At 45.8% G+C, this 19781-nt stretch overlaps 1 protein-coding gene across 2 annotated transcripts in view; it reads right to left on the reverse strand.

Annotated features, from left to right (window-relative positions):
* Positions 1-1252: 1252 nt before the first annotated feature.
* The window catches only part of TMEM242 (transmembrane protein 242), a 40895-nt gene continuing 22366 nt past the window's right edge, over positions 1253-19781 (reverse strand). Inside the window, exon 4 of one of the 2 annotated variants that reach the window (XM_003419198.4) lies at positions 1253-6246. In XM_003419198.4, coding sequence (XP_003419246.2) covers positions 6148-6246 — 99 coding nt within the window. In that variant the 3' untranslated portion in view covers positions 1253-6147. The remainder of the gene's footprint in view (positions 6247-19781) is intronic. The other variant, XR_002787978.2, reaches the window with a different exon arrangement.

Here is a 19781-nt window from a genome sequence, read left to right on the forward strand (position 1 = left end):
GACTTAGGGTCAACTCTAGGGGCAACTGGTTTTTCACTGTTTAGGCTTTGCTGAGATTAGGAAACAGAGGGGTTCAGACCCTACAACAGGAAAAAACTGCAGAAGACAGTTTAGGGGCTTCTGGGAGATGAGAGGGCAGTACAAGGCAGTAGGTCACCACTGGTGTGCATTAACTGAAGCGGGAGGCTCAGACTTGGACCAGTCGCCATGACAAAAACCACAGCCCCATCACTCAGCGTGGCAAAGGGGCAAACTGCAGAGTTGGTACAACTCCTTGAGGACTGCTAAATCCAAACCTGTTGTAAAATCAGTTCTGCCAGCTTGCTCCTTTAAGACAGTCGGTTCGTGGTACAGGAGAACTGGAGTCCAGGGCCCATAGCCTCGTGATCAGGACATCCAGTTGGATGTTATCTCAGGGATTTGTCAGGCTTCAAGCCTGGAGTAAGACTCAACCTGGGATCTAAGGGGAGCGTGAAGATTAACTTTCTGAGTGTTTTCAGATGAGCAGAAAATGTTGTTGTGTGCCATCTAGTTGATTTTAACTCATAGTGACCCTATAAGACAGAGGAGAACTGCAACATAGGGTTTCCAAGGCTGTAAATTTTTTTTTATTCTCCAGTTTTATGACTTTATTTATTCTTTTCCTTCCTATCAGTATAATGTCCAAAAAAAAAGAAAGAAAAACCCATTGCTGTCGAGTGGATTCCAACTCATCCCTATAGGAGAGAGTAAAACTGCCCTCAAGGATTTCTATGGAGCAGCTGGTAGATTTGAACTGCCGACCTTTTGGTTAGCAGCCAAGCTCATAACCACTGAACCACCACGGCTCCAGTATGATAACATATAACTGCTTTTTCCATAATCTTTATGGAAGCAGATCATGAGTTCGAACCCTTGACCTTTTCCCACTTAGCACCCAAGCACTTAACCACTGTACCACCCGGGCTCCTTGAGTAGATAATAAAAACAACCAGCCAACCAAACCCATTGCCATCAAGTTGACTTGCACCCATAGCGAACCTGTAAGACAGAACAGAACTGCTCCTCCATAGGGTTTTCAAGGCTGTAATCTTTAGGGAAGCAGATTACCAGGTCTTTTCTCCCACGGAGCAGCTGGTGGGTTTGAACCGCTGACCTTTCGGTTAGCAGACAATAGGTCTTAGAGTTGCACCCTGTTGTCTCAGTTTGCCTGATCTAGCTTCTCAGGAAAGTCCATTAGGAACGTCCTTATGTCTCTAAGGGCATCTGTACACTCTCTTGCCTCTTAAGTCTGTTGGCCACTTTTTAGTAAGTGGTTTTTCTTTTTTTTTTTGGACATTATACTGATAGGAAGGAAAAGAATAAATAAAGTCATAAAACTGCCTCATCCAATGAAAATGGGCCAGGGGCCTGACCTGGCTTATGTAGGAAATACAAGGTCCTAGCTCACTTCCCTTGGAACTTGGGCAGAAAAGTTGAAACCGTGTGTGCTTCTTGGTCAGCACCGTTGTGATTTTCTCCACGACTGAGTATCTGCCACCCAGAACCAGTTTGCTAACAGCCTCACTCGCTGCAACAGATCAGTGTCGCCGCTAGCAACAGGTGCTTGCTTTCCTCTTCCGTGACGCTCACAAAACCCCCACCGCCTTTGATAATTAACCGGAGACACCAACACAAGACCCCAATGGTGGCTCCGTCACTGTAGGGCTCTTCAGGCAGAGAGGAAAAGCCCCTCACTTGAACAGGATAAAATGCTACCAAAATGTATACTTTACTCACTTTCAGGAGAAACTTCTATTTGAAAAAAATAATTCTGTATTCCACCTGCTGATATTCATTTGTACTTGACTATGTGTTTTACTCTTTAAAGAAGACATGAAAATGAGATGAAAAACAACATTCTCCATAAACCAAACCTAGCATTTTGCCCCAAGGGAAATAACTAAATTTAATGGACTTTAATGACTCTTGTCCCCATGGGTGTCCCCATCCCTTAATTTCTTATATTTCCTCCTTAGGTTGCAATGATTAATTTCCAAGTTTTGTCCTGTACTGCCCATGAAACCGGACACAAGATGTGACTGACAAGGTGACCTGGTGTCCCTTCCAACCCAGCACCGACGGAAGGTTGTAGTTGGATGGACGTCAGCCTGCGTTCACACACTGGAATGGGGTCACCCGCGGACACGTCCCTCCCGGGCCTCTGCAGCCACTCCCTCCCACGTTTCATGATAACCCACTTCGTCTCGTGAGAGGCTGCCAGGCCCTGTTTTTCTTTCCCAGGTTGTTCAGAAGCCACGTTTTTCTCACTCTGAAATTAACAGCAGCCCACGGATACATTTTTACTGAGCAGCAATAACCCACCAATGTGGCCTTTTTTCTTGAATGGAACCTTAGGCCCTGGCAGCCTCCCCTCTCTGCCCGTGGCGTTTTCTCGATACTACTTTCCCTAATAGCTCTTCTGCGTGGTGAGAGCCTAACGCAGAGCTTAACGCTCAGGCAGTGTAAGCAACATCCTCGTGAAGGCCTCCTTAACGTCGGCTTGGACATGACAGGGAAAGGGCTTGTGCTATCCTAGCCTTTAAAAAATTTCTAGTGCTCAGCCTCCATAAAATGGATTGCTTATGGGAAGATAATGTCTGTTCTATTCCTTTTTAAGTCTGTGAAAAAATGTCATCCTGGTTAATAGGGTGATTAAAACTCTTTATGCTCCAGGAGATAAATGTGATTATGTTTGTCATACACTCCCCAAGACGAAGACAGCAAAGAAGGCAAACTTGAAATTCCTACCATTCTCTCTCTTCCAAGGCAGGCACATTCAGAGCTCAATCCACAGATGGTACTTCCCATAAAGGATAACAGTATCTGTTAAACACTTTTCCTTTCCATTAACCAGTTTAACAATATGCCTCTGGTATAAAAGGAATAGACGAATGACTAAGTCTTCTGGTATCAGGATTCTGATGGCAGAAAAATACCATTTTGGTCATACAGCTTGTTTTTTTTTTTTTTTTTCATCTTGGTTACATCATTTTTGCTTTTAAACTGTAACTAGAGTCTGATCTGGTTCTATTCTAGGGACTGTGTCTGTCAACACTTGAGGACAGTAACGTACACAGGAAGGGTCCAGCAAGCACTACACATACCACACACATATGCATTCAGACGCTCGCTCCCCCGCACACATTTATTTAGGCTTCCCACGAGCTGGGCCTGAGGGGCCAGCGCACCCACCTGGTGTGTGGCTCGGGTGCTGGGAACCCGGTGGGCAGGGGCACACAGGGCACGGCAGCCCGCCATCACTACCGTCTCTTTCGTGAATGGCCGTCCTCACCTGTCCGCTAATTACTGTGAGTGCCCATGAAGCAGCACTTATTTTCCCTGGAAATTTTAGGTTTAACTTGCATTTCTTCATATTTCAGAAAATGAAACTAAAATAGATCCAAAACCAGGGGAAATGACCTAATAGAGCATAAAAAGTTACTGTTTTCCCTTCCCTAAGAAACACGGCGGTGCACGTCACTTAGTCAACCAGTGAAAACTACGGAAGTTGGGGTGTTACCGTAAGCTCGCCTTCATGCAGCTATGTGAAAGCAACCGCTAAAACCACTTGCTGTGGGGTCGTTTCTGAGTCACAGTGACCCCGTGCGTGTCAGGGTAGAACTGTGCTCCACAGGGTTTACAGTGGCTGGTTTTTCAGGAGTAGATTGCCAGGCCTTCCCCCTGAGGTGCCCCTGGGTAGGTCTGAACCGCCAACCTTTTGGTTTTGCTAACCGTCTGCATCACCCAGAGACTCCAGCACTACGAGAAACATGGCTTTTCCAGGTGTGATGCCAGGTTAGCATCAACTCCAAGTGCCCTTCACACAGGTAGCTAGTGTCCTCTTTGGTTTTTGCCAGTTTGTTTTAGTTATCAAAATGCTTTGCCTATTGTGTGGACTCTCCCCCAGCCCCCACCCCCAGGGTCCTGGGTCTGCAGCACCTGCAGCAGGTGCCATCACAAATTCACCAGGCCCTGAGGAGTCCCTGCTGCCCTCAAGGAGCTTCCAGGGCAGGAGTCTGTTAAATAGAATCACAGTTGTTCCTAATGTCTCTTTCACCACTCCAGGAGAGCCACCACTCACTTTCTCCTACCAAGCCAAAAAACCAAACACATTGCTGCTGACTCAATTCTGACTCATAGTGACCTTATAGGACAGCGTACAACTGCCCCATAGGGCTTCCAGGGAGCAGCTGGTGGATTCAAACTGCTGACCTTTCAGTTAGCAGCTGTAGCATAAGCAGCTCTTTAAAAACCAGTAGGCATCCTCCACTGAAGGAAAAGCTCCATCTGAATCCTGGTTGCGAAGGGTTTTAGGTGGCACCTGTTCCGTCTACGACGGGCATCCGGGACTCAGGCTGATGATGCAGACAAGGACCTGCTCAGTTTGGCTCCAGCCTTTTCTTCCTTTGTTTCATTCAAAGGCTTGAAACCTTTCCTTAGTGAAGATTTGGTTAAGAGAATAAAACATGCGTGAAGAGTTCTCTGCTATCTCACAGGCCCCAATCAATTTCACAATCCTTTGCCTTTTCGTCTTGGATTCCCAACAGGTTACATATGAATCGCAGGTGCTGATTACACCTGTTTAATTAACCATACAGCGATGCTAACAGGGTAACATGGTCTAGAGAAAAATGTTACATTATGCACCTGACATTTCATTTAAAATTTTTCTTTAGAACTTAAAGGTTTCATTATAAGAGATAAATTTCAAATGTACTTTATTAAACCTGATTCCTGACTAATTAGAACCTAAGCAATTATAAAGAAATTGTACAATTGATAATTCAAACAGAGGTTATTTCTCTGGACATACTGACATATTAAAATAGTTCTCTTCTTCAAAAATTTTTAATCTCCTGCTGATGAAGAGTGAGCTAATTAAATCAGGTGGACACGGGAGAGTGTGTTGGCAACTCTTGACTGGAGGGGGGATGGGAAGATAGAGAGAGAGGGAAGATGGCAAAATTGGCACGAAACGAGAAGCTGAAAGGGCTGACTCAATAGGGGGAGAGCAAGTGGGAGAAGGGAGTAAGATGTATGTAAACCTACATGTGACAGACTGATTGGAATGGTAAATGTTCACTTGAAGCTTAATAAAAATTAATTAAAAAAAAAAAATTTTAATCTCCACTAAAAATAATTGCATGTGGGCATTGTTCTCCATCTGTTTCTTTGTAAGCGATCCTGGAGGACACGCAAGGCTTGAGTGTGTATGTAAGAACCCAATGGCTGCAGTCTCAGTAAGGGGGCAGGACTAAACACAGAATATTTAGACTCAATACTCAGGTGACTTTGTGTTTAAACAAATGTACTAAGATAGGTGGCAACGGGGCTATTTTTACTTTGACAGCTGAGTCAGAACTACAAATTGTCAGTCAATGTTCAGGGACCCAGAGCCAACTTCTTTAAAAAGTACATTTTATACCCACGCCATCATCATCATCTTTAGCTCAACTGCACCTTTTCAAGTTATCAGGATCTGTCACTGGCTTCATGTCCTAAGTGTAGGAATTCACAGGCTGTAGGTGAGGCCAGCAGGTGACCAGCAGGTGCTAGCTACAAAGTGAAGACTGCAGCCACACAGTGGAGCCCCTCCCACTTCCTGGTGTCCAGGATTTGCCTGTCCATCTGTCTCTTCAGTCTACTAACAGGAAGGAGTCCATCAAACTCTGATGGTCACACGCTTACAAGAATAGCTCTTGAAACTCACGTAATTGGACATGCGGCAATATCGGAGTCTGTTCATATAAAAACTTTCATCACGTATTGATTATAAAAAATTTTTTTCAAGGTAGGAACTTGGTTACAAAGGTTACAGCCATAAACAGAAGTTTTACCCCGGGTCTCCTCACACAGGAACGTCCTATCATTATGATTTTTAAATAATCTTCCTCACTTTGGGAAAACTTACCCCCCCATCACCACCCCCCCCATCCTGCTCAAATCCGTTTTAAAGTGAAGCACACAGGAACGTGGTTGGTCACCAGGCCTCTGGCAAGGAAGCTGAGGCGAAGCCGGGGTTCCGCATGTCCCTAAGGAGCAGCCCATCCGAGTCCCTCTGCTGCGATGCCTTGTCCACACCTGCCCTTTCTGGAACATTTGCTGTAGAACTCGCCCATGCTCACCTTATTTGGATTTCAACACTTCCTCCCACTCAACAGCTGATTTGGAGTTCTTGGGAATTGTTGGAAATATTGATTGCATTTTACTTCGAAATTCTTTCATCTAAAAGAAGAAAAAAAGATTAGGCATCAAATGTTAAAAGAAGGGGAAAATAGCCAAAGCTATTAGAGACTGACACCAGTGCTGACTGGGTAATATTTCACTGCTCACAGCGTGGAGCAGAGTATCACCTGAATACTGATACACAGGACGGACTACACGGCAGCTACCTTGGAAGAAAAATGAAACATGTCTCTTTTCTTCTTCCAAGTATAAATCTATCCGGTCTTAAACATACAGCTCCACTCTGAATCTGGAAGGCAATGTGCCCTAAACCATCAACCCTCCATGATACTTGTTCCTTCCCATCAGAGGGACAGGAACTGGCTTTCATATTTAAGGATGCAGCTGGCTATCTGAAGAAATGAATATGATCAGGTCATTCACAGTAAGCAGAACCTCAGAGCCAGAGGGAAGGGGTGGGGAGAAGAAACTTAGTACGGTTACATCAATCTGTTGAAAGAATGAATCAATGAAAGGCAGCTAAGCCACAGTGTCCTATGTGCTGGGCGTGTTGAAAACTCTGTGTAGGGGTTTATTACTAACAGAAGGTTGCTTCGGGGCCCGAGAGGCAGAGCAGAGGAGTTGGAATGTCTTAATACGGTGTGTTCACTTGGTCTCGCAGTTCGCCTGGGGAGCCTGCTCTAGGTGCACACCCTCAAGATTTATGGGAGCAGGGTAATCTTTCCATTAGACAGTACTGGCTGCACGCTCTCTAGTGCGTCCTTTTGACCGGTCCTGTTACGCTGGCACCATTTCAGAGGAACCACAGCACTGGGCTTCAGCTTTCTTCTCCCAACCCTGGCCCAGCCATACTTTCCTGAGGATGTCAAGCTCCTGACTGGAGCTGTGAGCCTCCTCGGTCTCGTCAGCAACATGCTAGTCATTTCCCCGCACGGTTAGTTTGAGAATCAGCTCATCTCTTTTTTATGTAGATGTTTATTTAACCTGAGGTTGACTCTGTTTCTTGTTTGGGACTTGTCGCTTCCTAGACATTGATTCCACTCCTTGCAGCACCGTTAGAAGCCCATCCTCCGGCATTAGACAGGTCTCTGTGTGATCCCAGCTCCACCACTGGAGACTGACCGAATCTCTCTACTCGAGGTGTCCACCGTAGGGTGGGGTGAGGAGGACCTGTGGAGAGCTGTGAAGAGTAACTGAGATGTTGCACATGAGGCACTCCACCTAACATGGGGAATGCTCGTATGTCCACCGTCGTCGACACAGCCTCATGGAAACGCGTGTGCCGTGTGCCGAGCAGGAGGCTCACACAGGCTAGATGTCACGGCATGTTGTTGAAGAACCACTTTAGAGTTACGCGCCATCTTGGCTTCAATGTGCCGACTCTGGAAGATCCATCAGGACGTCCATCCCGTCGTCTGTGTGAGGCCTGTGCCAGCCGCCCTGTGGAAACGGGGGTGTTTTTGGCTGTGACAAGCCCTGTAGCCTACTGTGTGCTGGTGGGGGTGGAAGAGGTGGGGAGGATAAACACCCACGATGCCCCACAAAAACAATCATTTCACCCAAACACCAACAGCACCTCACTGAGGAACTCTGCGTGGACTTTCTCTATGAAAAGAAGACATCTTCCCAGCCAGGGTTTACAACATGCTGTCTGGCTCCTTCTCTCCGTCTTTCTGGTTGAGCCTCTGTTACAACTCTGCCCAATGACAGTTTTCAAGGGGCATCAGGTAGCCTGGCCTCGAGTAGAGCCACTCGTGAAACATGGTCGGGGAGAGGGGCTAGGGGGTTGGGGGCCGCGGACAAGGCAGGGGCATGAAGGACGGCTGCTTTGCGTCAGGCCACAGTGCGCCCTTGCCCTCCTCCTGTTCACCTTCTTAGCCCCTCTCATTCCCCAAGTCTTCTGCTACTGACCTGCTCCCACGTCAGAAAGGAGAAACTGAGCCACTGGATGAACTTACGTCTGAAAAACTCAACTAGGAAACAACAGGCTTCACCTGTCAGTAAAGGAGAGAGGCAGTGGGATGAGAATGCCGTGTGGCCCCATCCTTTAACTGTATGCGTATGGAGATGGAAACAAACCCAGAGCCTCCAAGTAAGTTATCAACAGGCCTTAAGCTCCTTTAGCCAGTGGGGCTCCACAGAAGGCTTTGTTGTTGTTGTCATTGTTAGGTGCTGTCAAGTCAGTTCTGACTCATACCGACCCTACGTGTAACAAAACAAAACACTGTCTGGTCCTGTGCCATCCTCATAATTGCTGTTATGCTTGAGCCCATTATTGCAGCCGCTGTGCCAGTCCATCTCGTTGAGGATCTTTCTCTTTTTTGCTGACCCTCTACTTTACCAAGCATGATGTCCTTCTCCAGGGACTGATTCCTCTTGATAACATGTCCAAAGTATGTGAGACGTAGTCTTGCCATCCTTGCTTCTAAGGAGCATTCTGGCTGTACTTCTTCCTTCTTTTGGCAATTCATGGTATATTCAATATTCTTTGCCAACACCACAACTCAAAGGCATTAATTCTTTGGTCTTATAGGTTTGCACTCTTTCCATGACATGAATCATCAGTGAAGACCTTCACGTTTTCCCACCTGTATCAATTTCTGACATGTAGTTCAAAAAAGGTGTTGGTCTCATCAGTGATACTCTATACCCAGGAGCAGAATATTCTCCTGCTTAAAAACGTGCTGGAAAAGATTTAGGGACTGAATGCATTTAAGCAAATTTGGGTGTAACGTAAATATGCTGAATTCCATGATAACAATCACAGCTATTTCCACAGACGTGCCCCCCCAACCCATACCCCAAAAGTTTGGTGAAGATGGGGCGCAGTGGGACTCGAGTCCCCATCCAACAACTCAGTTTTACTCTTGACACATTTTCCAATTCGTGGGGCCGCTTCCCTGTGGTTCTCTCCCCCCTCTGACCATGAGACCTTTTTCACGGCTCTGGATCCTAGGCTGCCTGTGTTCCCCACAAAGACTGAGGCGTGGCGGGTGCTCCCCAGTGTGGAGCTGACCACTGCCAGCACCGCTCCCTCAAGTCCCAAAGCCTTAATGTTTGGCGGTGCTGGGCTGTGATGTGACCAGAAACCACGACTGTCTAAGGCAGCGGTCTCACACGGAGTGTCATGATCACTGCGAAATGTGTTACAAGTGATTTGCCATGACATAGACATCTGAAGGCTGGACATGACTGACTTTTCAGATATTAGAGCAGGTACCAGATGGCCTCTAGTAGCATTTTTCTGGTTCACATTCCAGTAGCTTCCTGAAGGGACAGAATGGAGCCACCACGCCCCAGGAGTGAGGCCTAGAGGAAACCAAGCACAGACACCACTCAGAGAGCCCTGACTGGATGCTAGGCACCTGTCTCACTCAGCCCTCACAACGACCAGGCGGGACACATGCTGTCCCCACTTCGCAGAGACCCACGGCTACTACATCTCACAACTGGTCAAGCCAGGCCTGACCCCTGCCTGGCGTTGCTGTGTGTGTTGCTGATCCATAACCCTGCCAAGAAGAGCTGCACATGGCTGGTCCTACCAATGGCTTCCTGCACTGTTTCCCGCATCCACAGGAGAACAGGACGGTGTGTTACGTGGTCTCTATCTGGAAGAAGCCACTGCTTCATTCCCCTGTGACTGTGACCGACAGCTGTGGAGAAAGTCAGCAGGGGCCTGGCACCACAGCAGGGCCGACTGGGACTCAGTCCAGTGCTGAATGCTCATATGGGGAGGCTGCTGCTTCTTTCTAAAGGCTTGCCATTGTGAGCCCCACTTAAAAATGACTTCTCAAATAGGAAGGTGGTGATGTACCGTCTAACTAAAATGAAGATATATCGTAAGTGACCTTAAAATGGCAGTTTTTAACAAATGCTCAAATCAGGTTATTGACTAAAGTAGCAAAAGAAAAGACTAGTGAGCTAGTCCAGCATGGCGTAAACACGTCTGGCCTTCCTCTGTGTCCCTCTGGCCAGTCCTACAAAGCTGCTATGGAGGGAGATAGAAACTTTATATCTGATGAAATACATACTCCAACACATTAAACTACAGAGGCCCAAACAGAAAGAGGTGGCATCTTCTCCCCACTTTGAAATGGAAGCCAGACCCTGGAATGGCCCCTCCAAGCGCACTCTTGTCCTGAGACGACACGCTCTCCTCTTGTGGGGCCCGCACACAAGCAGCCCCTCAGTCCGCAAAAAGAGAACTCAGTCTTAGAATACTGCATCCTGACAGAATGATGAATTGATATTCAGGACTTGAAAAGGTATTCTCCTTCTTCCTGCCACCAAACTGCAGTCCGGGAAAAGAGGAACGTGAGAAGGAGTTGGTGAGCTGGTGGAGGGAGAGCAGAGTATGGCCGTCAGCAAGCACTACACGCCTGTCTCAGTGTGGCCTGCTGGTGGCACTGGCTCCTGTCCCATGACTGAGGGACGGAGGAACATGCTCAGTGACACACTAACCACGAGGGCACCACATATATTAATTCTCTCAGCACTGGCAGTCAGATCTATGGCAACCACTTGTCAAATTCCAAACTGGAATTTAAAAATAATCTTTATTTAATAGTGGCCAACATTTCCAACAAAGGAAAGAGGAATCCTTTCAAAGGGCTGACTTTTGATAATTACAGTTTCTTTGATCCCCACATAACCTAAAATGTCTTAACCTGAAGCCTGTTCCCACCTTCTTTCTCTAGGGTCCCTTTGACCCGTCAAGCCACGTTTCAGGATAAGTGCTGTGGAGGGTGAAATTCAAGACTCTTAGCTGGATGGTTTCTTTCTGTTGTAATCTTCTCTGTAGAGTTTGAAACTCTTCAGAAGTACCTAATAGCTGCCTCTTCAGTTTTCTCTCTTAGCCACAAATAAATCAATTTTGAAGGAAAAAAAAAAAAGTAATAATAATCTCCAAAATAAAAACACCCCAAACGAAGCAACTTTTTATTTACAGTAAGTCTCAAGACAAGAAAGAGAGCGCTAAGGAAGACGAAGAGACACACATTCCTCCCAGCTAATCTACGTCTACTCAAGGCGCAGAACGCCCAACACAGCAGACAGCTCCCTGATGGCTTTCTATCTGAGAAGGCTCATTAATCCTTTTGAGTAGAAAACCTACCTCAAGTTATCTGCTCAAAATGCAGTGTAACATTATAGCTAATGACAGGAATAAGACTTGCTACATTGGTTACACCATTTAGGAGGAAGGAGAAGGAAATGAAGACCACAAGCCTGCCTCTAGGCCAAGGACGGTCACAACTAAGTCCTGCTATTCCTTCCACCTGGAATCTTACCCCAGCTCTACCTCCCTCCTTGTTCTATCCAGGAGTCCAGTTCAGGAAGTTTGTCCTTGGTCAAGTCTTCTCCAATCCCCCAGGCCAAATTAACTTTTAAAATCCTATCTCACCACTGTACTTTGTACCTCCGTCCATTGGAGGATTTATCATGCATACCAAAACCCAACTGACCACCGTCCAGTCCATTCAGACTCAGAGTGACCCTATAGGATAAAGTGGAACTGCCCCTTGGGGTTTCTAAGGCTGTAGTCTTTAAGGAAGCAGACTGCCACATCTTTTTCCCAGGGAGTGGCTTGTGGGTTCAAACCACCAGCCTTCGGGTTAGCAGCTAAACGTTTAACCACTGCACCACCAGGGCTCCTTTTATCATGCATAATTAAGTATAATTACTTATGACTTTGTCACTGCAAGAAGGACTCTTTGATTCACCAGCACATCCCCGTCCCCTAGAACAGAGCGTGGCACATGAATAGGGAATTCAGTAAATGTTTTGTAGTAGGAAAGAAAGAGTAAATAGCTATAGAAATCGTGAAGCTGGAGGGCTAAAAGGCCCTTGGGTGGCACAAGCGGTTTGCGACTGGCCCCTCAAACTTACCCAGTTGCACTGCAGAAGAAAGCCCTGTAGATCTGCTTCCATAAAATTATAGCCAAGAAGACACTATGGAGCAGGTCTGCTCTGTAACACAACGGGCCACCACGGCTCAGAATCAACTCGACAGCAATGCGTTTGGAGGACTAAAACGTGTGAGAGCTACGGGAAGGCAGGGCTAGAGCGCCCACCTGGTGAGAGATTTCCGGATAAAGAGGTAAGGAAAATGGATAGGTGCCCGTTTGGGGTGTCTTGGCAAGGATGATGCAAGAATTTCAAATAAAACCGTGAATAAGCTAAATGATTTAACTATTTTCAAAGCCTATACCTAGCTTTACCAAGTAAAAACACAAAGGCATGCTTTTTAAATCTGGTCACATACAAAAATAATTCTACAGTGTGAGAAACACAACAGAACAAATATGTAATGGCAGAGAGAATATTTTTATCCTTTAAAGCATTTAAGACATTTTGTTCTTTGGAAAGCTTAAAAAAAAATAATAATAATCAGGGCATGAAACCCCTGATTTGCCCAAAAATAAAAGGCTGAAATGAAAGCAGTGTTAATTAATAGTATGAGCTGATTTGAAATAGGCTATAAACCCATAAGCATGCAAGCAGAGCATTATATGAATACAATTATTTAAAGAGTCTTCTTTATGATTTGAAAAATCATAAAATATAAATTGTAGTTTTAAAACAAATTAATGGGCTGTAATTCACTTGCTCATAAAGACTAACGACTATATAGCTTTCAGATCCTCATGTGGGGTCTTTGCAGTCCCAGTGCCTCCGAGGATTTTCCTTTGTCGGCAATACTAGGGATGCTGGGAGAAGCAGGACTGCACCGCTTTGCCTTCCAAGTAGGATAAAGGTAGAATGTCCATCCAAAAAGCAACACTGGGGTCAACGTCCTATGGATGGCGTTTAAATGTTATAAAATGAATTGGCGAGCTATTTTAGTAAATTAAAGGAGTTAACCAAACCTCATTTTTGTTCTTTAATGGCATTATCTTACTCATAATTTCTGATGCAATGTGAAAAAACCACTTGTACTAATCATTAAAAAGGAAGAAAAGCAAATATTTTTATGTGGCACAAAATATAAAAAAAAATTAAAATTCATTAGTATGTATTTAATATCTTACATCATATTTAAAAACTGAGAAAGTTTAACTTTATGGCTATAATTTCTAATTGCACAGGTGCCATTTTATTAATTCACCCCATTTTTTTCTCTGCGATTGGCTAAGCAAAAGAAATCATATTGTAGTCCTCCATAACAGCTTTATTCATCTAAAAAAATGAATGAAGAAAACATTTTATATGGAAGTTACTTTCAATTTGAGGTGGAAACTTCAGTTACTCTTATAAACTCTTTTAACTACCAAAATAAACGAACTTCATTTTGTAAAGGTTAATAATTAAGTTGCCCAAAGACTATCTGGACAAAGAACAGTGTGCAGAGGGGAGTGATGGGGGGAGGAAGGAGGGAGTGGTCCAGGTGGAGGACTAGCAAGGACAAGGCTCAGAGGCAGAGAGAACATGGTCTTTCAGTACGGCTAGAAGTTTGTGTGTGACAGAAGGATCATGAAAGACACAGCTAGACTCTCGACCGCAGCAATGCTGGCGTGTTATTTATTTTTTCCTGCTTTGGTCCAGTTGTACTGACTTCTCTACACTATTGGCATTTTAGACCAGACAATTCTTTGTGGTGGGTCTGTCCTTGCACTGCAGGATGTTTAGCAGCATCCCTGGCCTCTACCTACTAGATGCCACTAGCATCACCCTAGTTACGGCAATCAAAACTGTCTCCAGATGTTGCCAAAGGTCTTCTGGGGGTAAATGTGCCCCAGTTAAGAATAGCTGAGCTGGAGAACAAGCAGGCGCCAGGTCAGGGAGGGACTTACATACTGTTTCCAGGAACCCGGACTTTATTCTCAAGGGAAGAGGGAGCCACTGAAATGGTAGAAGCAACGTGAGCAGATTTCATTCAACAACTATTTACTAAACGCCTATTATGTGCCAGGCACTGTTATGGGTGCTGAGGATACACCAATGAACAAGATAAATAAGGTCTCCATTCACTCAGAATTTACGTTCTTTCTGGATGACAGATGAAACAAGAAAACCGATGATCTAATTTCATTTTGCAGCAAGTGCTGTGAAGAAAATGAAGCAGGCTAATGTCCGAGAGGACCTGAGTGGTAGGAGTGAAGAAGCTGTTGTACTTTAGGTTAGATGGTCCGGGAATTCTTCTCTGAGGAGGTGAAATCAATTTGAGATCGTGAATGGTAAAAAAAAGTAGTAGCTGTGCAGACCTGGGGACTGCTCCCTGGGCACGGCCAGTACAAAGGCCCAGAGAAGGAACAAGCCTGGTGTTTTGAAGAAGGCCAGCATGGCTGGAGTACAGCAGCTGGGTGGGAGGTTGTGGGGGTTCAAGACGGGGTCAGAAGGTGGGTGGGTGGGGGGGCATTATGTAAGGCTCCTGGGTCAGAAATCTGGATTTTATTCCAGGTTCAATGGGAAGCCACAGTAGGGTTTTATACTCTGGCTGCTGTGTGTGACAACATTCAAGAGGTGGTAAAGAAGAGGCCAGGAGACTAGACATAAAGCATTTCAGTACACTGGGCAAAGAATGAACGGGAGTGGGGAAAAATGAAAGGGTCAAGCTGTGTCTGGCTGCGGAACTCAGGAGAACTTGCTCCATGGATTAGATGAAGGCAATGAAGAAAGGAGAGCATCTAAGACGACACCTAGGTTTTGGTTTGAGCAAGTCAGGGGATGGTCACCGCATTCACTGAAACAGGGACGGCTAAGGGAGCAGGTAAGAGAGCTGACTTCTGTGTCGGATGTGGGCTGTTGGAAACGCCCTGAGACAGGCAATGAATCTGGAAATACGAAGCTAGTGGCAAAGGCCAGGCCTGGACCTCTGAATCTGGGCTTCATGAACATACAGACTACTAAAACGCCGGGCGCAAAGGAGAGCGGGAGGCAATGAGTGCAGACAGGGACCAGGGAAGTCTCAGTACAAAGCCACAGGGCACTCAGGTTTAGAAGGTGGCCAGGGGAGGAGCTGGCAAAGGAGACCCCAGAAACGGCCGGGGGCGGGTGGGCAGGCGGTGGTGGAAGGTGTCTCAGAAACCAAGAGATGGTATTGCATGGAAGATAGACTGTGCAGCTGAGAGATGAGGTAACAGAATGGCAAAGATGAGACTGAACTGGCAACAAGGAGAGCACTGGTGGCCCTGACAAAAGCAGTGTCCCTGAGTGCTGATGAAAAGGCTGAATGAGGTGAGGACGGTGTCCCTGAATGCTGAGAAAGAGGCTGAACGAGGTGAGGACAGTGGCCCTGAGTGCTGAGAAAAGAGGCTGAATGAGGTGAGGACAGTGTCCCTGAGTGCTGAGAAAGAAGCTAGTGAGGTGAGGACGGTGTCCCTGAATGCTAAGAGGCTAGTGAGGTGAGGACTGTGTCCCTGAGCGCTGACAAAGAGGCTGAGTAAGGTGAGGACTGGGTCCCTAAGTGCTGAGAAAGAGGCTGAGTGAGGTGAGGACGGTGTCCCTGAATGCTGAGAAAGAGGCTAGTGAGGTGAGGACGGTGTCCCCGAGTGCTGAATAAGAAGCTGAGTGAGGTGAGGACCGTGTCCCTGAGTGCTGAGAAAGAGGCTGAGTGAGGTGAGGATGGTGTCCCTGAGTGCTGAGGAGGAGGCTGACTGAGGTGAGGACGGTGTCCCTGAGTGCTGAGTAAAAAGCTGAGTGAGGTGAGGACCGTGTCCCTGAGTGCTGAGAAAGAGTTGAATGAGGTAAGAATTGTGAGGAAGCAGAGACAGAGACCAGAGACAACCCCTTCAACACATTTTCTTCTGTGAAAGGGGGCAGACAAATGGGCTGGCAGCTGGAGGGAGGTACGAAATATCAAGACAGAGAAGGTTTAGATGTGGGAGGAACTCGAGCACGTCTGCACTCAGCTGCTGCAGAGGGAAAGCAGACAACCAGAGAGGCCTTGGGTGACATGGGACTAAGGTCCTGGGAGGTGAGAAGGGGTGGCCTGAGGTGGCAGCATGGACATTTTGTCCAAGGTAACAGAAAGGCAGTGTGTGGTAGAGGTACAGGTAGAAGTTTGGGAAGATGAAGAGCAGGGCTTTCAGGCAGTAGTGTGGAGCAGGGTTATAAAGAGGCAGGAGGGAGGCTGGGAGAACACAGAAAGCCACCATGATCACCTCGGGATAAGATGGTGCCCCACTACAGTGGCCATGAGGGGTGGTGACTGATGCGATAGAGGGGTAAGAGAATGTAATCATGAATGCCATACACTGAGAAGGTGACCCAGGAGCAGGTAGGTGGATTAAGATGGGGGGTGGTACATGGCAGTTTAGCTGGGAACCCGTGTGATGCCTGCAGGACACCCACGCCCCAGTGTCCAGGAGGCAAGTGGTCTTGTGTGCCTGGAGCTCCAAGGTCTGGGCGGAGATGAGAGCTGGCAGCCTCCACAAGCAGGTGATGTTGAGCCACGGGAGCGGACGGATCTGCTAAGGAGAGTGGGCAGAGGAAGGCACCTGAAGCATAACTGTGTAAAGTAAAATTAAGCAGCAACACCTCAGGAGTAAGTGAGACAGTTGGAAGGGAAGCTAGGGCCAAACTAGAGTTGAGAGAAAGTATAAAAAGTAAAAGAAAGAACTGTAAAAGCCCAGAATCTGTTAACACAGGAAGCAAGTAACTGATATATCTTGAGTTATCAAGAAAAAGTTAAATTATGTTCAGCACAATTTACATAGTGGAAAAAACATAGCATATTAGATTTCTCCCAAAGATCGCTAAAAAATGTTTCAGTCAGGAAAATTCAATTGGAGAGAACACTTCATTTTCTGATACACTGATAAATGAATAATAAAATACATGTATGTTAATATACCAACATACCCATGGAAACAGCAGTCAAGAAATCAAACAATGTATTGCACTGGACAAACCCACTGCAAAAGATCTCTTTAAAGTGTTAAATAGCAAAGATGTCGCCTTGAGAACTAAGGTGCCCCTGACTCAAACCATGGTGTTTTTAATCACCTCATATGCATGCAAGCTGGACAATGAATAAGGAAAACCGAAGAAGAATCGATGTCTTTGAGTGGTGTGGAGAATATTGAATATACCATGGACCGCCAGGAGAATGAACAAATCTGTCTCGGAAGAAGTACACCCAGAATGCTCATTAGAAGAAAGGATGGCAAGACCTCAACTCAAGTACTTTGGACATGTTATCATGAAGGACCTGTCCCTGGAGGACATCATGCTTGGTAAAGTAGAGGCTCAGTGCAAGAGGAAGACGCTCAGTGAGATGGACTGACACAGTGGTTACAACAATGGGCCCAAAGGTACCAACGCCTGTGAAGATGGCACGGGACTGGGCAGTGTTTCATTCTGTTGTACACCGGGTCGTTATGACTTGGAACGGACTCAACAGCACTTAACAGCAGCAATATACCAACATAGACCATATAGAAATAGAATCTTTTTTCAGGGAGTTTTAGATGTTTGTAACTGTCTAACCATTAATAGGCCCCTTTTAAAACAAACCTCAGGGAAAACACACCTTTGAAGACACACATTCTCTGGACTTCCTCCCACCATGCTTTATTTAGTGAGATCAGCATTTGTGGGTATGATTTTTTGTTGTTGTTCTTAAACTTTTTGTTATGAAAACGATGGGTATGATTTTTTATGCTCAGTTACCAAAAAAAAAAAAAAATGGACAAAGAAAAAGAAAACCCAACTGAAATTAAGACCCTTTCCTCCAGTGGAACAAGGACCTTCTTGAGGTGAACACTGTTGAGGTGACTAAGCCTGATTTATGTCAGGCCTCAGAACAAATGGCTTTCACAGCAGAGTTTACCTTTCCTGCTAATTGCTGCACATTCCTACTTTAAAAACTGTCTGGGGCTTGATTTTACCTATAAAAGGATACTGGCGGAGTTTTTAAACAGGTATCATGGAAACATGCCAAAACAGCTGATTTCCCCCTGCTACCCTTGGGTTAAAAAAAAAAAAAAAACACAATGGTCATCATCTCCAGATTTAGAAGGAGCACATGCCTTTGATTCAGTCTCTCTGTCCAAGCTGCCCTTCCGCATCCACATCGGTGCCCCGCCCTGAGTGATGTTAGCCCAGCAGAGCCACGCTGGAGGGGAAGGTAGAGGCTACAGAGATGCTCTCATCACCTCAGCCCTCAGTTTAATAACAGGGCACAGTGCCACTTTAAATAATCAAAAAATGATTCAGGAAAATATTCCTCAATCCTTACACTTTTTAAAGTCCCCAGCGCTTGACAGATAGAACTCTCCCTGCAAGATCATGACGACTCTGCTCGGGGAGTTGTGGTGAGTACTAACCTGGAGAGGAAGCTTGGCTGAGTGTGCTAACAGGCCGGAATCAGTCAGAAACTCAAGCTTGCTTCCTAGGGGCAGACGCTGGTGGAGACCTCTGGAAGCACTGATTCGATCAGGCAAGGGTGCAGAGGGAAGCCGTTCAGACTTCCCTTGCAGACCAGGCAGAAGTGGCTGCCATTAAGCAGTCTGCCAGGAGACTTACACCTAAAACACCAAGAACACTTCCCTCCCTTCTTAGATGTCTTCAAAGTTAAAAACGTCTAAGCTTTTCCACAGTTTTGTTTACATATGGGGCTCTAGCATTCACTCTACAATGCTGCTTCATTTGAGACAAGGATGTAAAAATGTCTTTCTTTTGACTTTTTGCTAATCTCAAATTTTACCAACATCCTGGTGTATCTCCTATTAGTAGTTATTCCTGTACTAATAAAAAATCATTTACTCTTCTACTAATTAGTTCACCTATTAGTTATTCCTACACTAATTCCTGTACTTATTAATTTCTGTTCTAATAAGAGATGAGTACCTGTGGTGGCATGAAATGACAGGAACCAGGAGACCAGCACGTGTGTGGTAGGGCTTGTCAACCCAGAGAGCTAAAAGGTGAACCGCTTGCCCAAAAGGCCCCAGCAGGACCCAGTGACAAGTGGCAAGGAAAAGCTGCCCTGATCAAGGAACTGCATCCTGAGTTGTTGTTTCTGTTACTTCCAAGTTGATCCTGATCCCAAGCTGTACCCCGTTACCTCCCTAATAAACCACTTATTGTAAGTATGGTTTTTGAGTTCTGTGAAATGTCGCAGTGAATTACCGAAGCCAAAGATGGGAGGGAGAGAGTTCTGAGGAGGGGAACAGCTGATGTTAGCGATGATGGGCTGACAGAGAGTATGGAAAAGTCAGACATGTGGGACGTCTTTAACCTCCACCTCATAGGAACCAGCTTTGTGCTGATCCTTATAAAAGAAATTATTCATTTAGACAAGTAGAGTCAACCTTAAGGACGCGGATGGAGCAAAGCTTTAAGGACCTTCCTTTGCTATGTGGCACGACTCAAAATGAGAAGAAACAGCTGCAAACATCCATTAATGATTGGAATGTGGAAGGCACAAAGTATGAATCTAGGAAAACTGGAAGGCATCAAAAATGGAATGGAACACAATCACATCAATATCCTAGGCATTAGTGAGCTGAAATGGACTGGTATTGTCAGACAATCACATGGTCCACTGTGCCAGGAATGACTACGTGAAAAGGAATGGCATTGCATTCATCGTCAAAAAGAACATTTCAAGATCCATCCTGAAGTACAACGCT

The sequence above is a fragment of the Loxodonta africana genome, chromosome 1, assembly GCF_030014295.1.
Source record: "Loxodonta africana isolate mLoxAfr1 chromosome 1, mLoxAfr1.hap2, whole genome shotgun sequence".
Taxonomy (NCBI): Eukaryota; Metazoa; Chordata; class Mammalia; order Proboscidea; family Elephantidae; genus Loxodonta; species Loxodonta africana.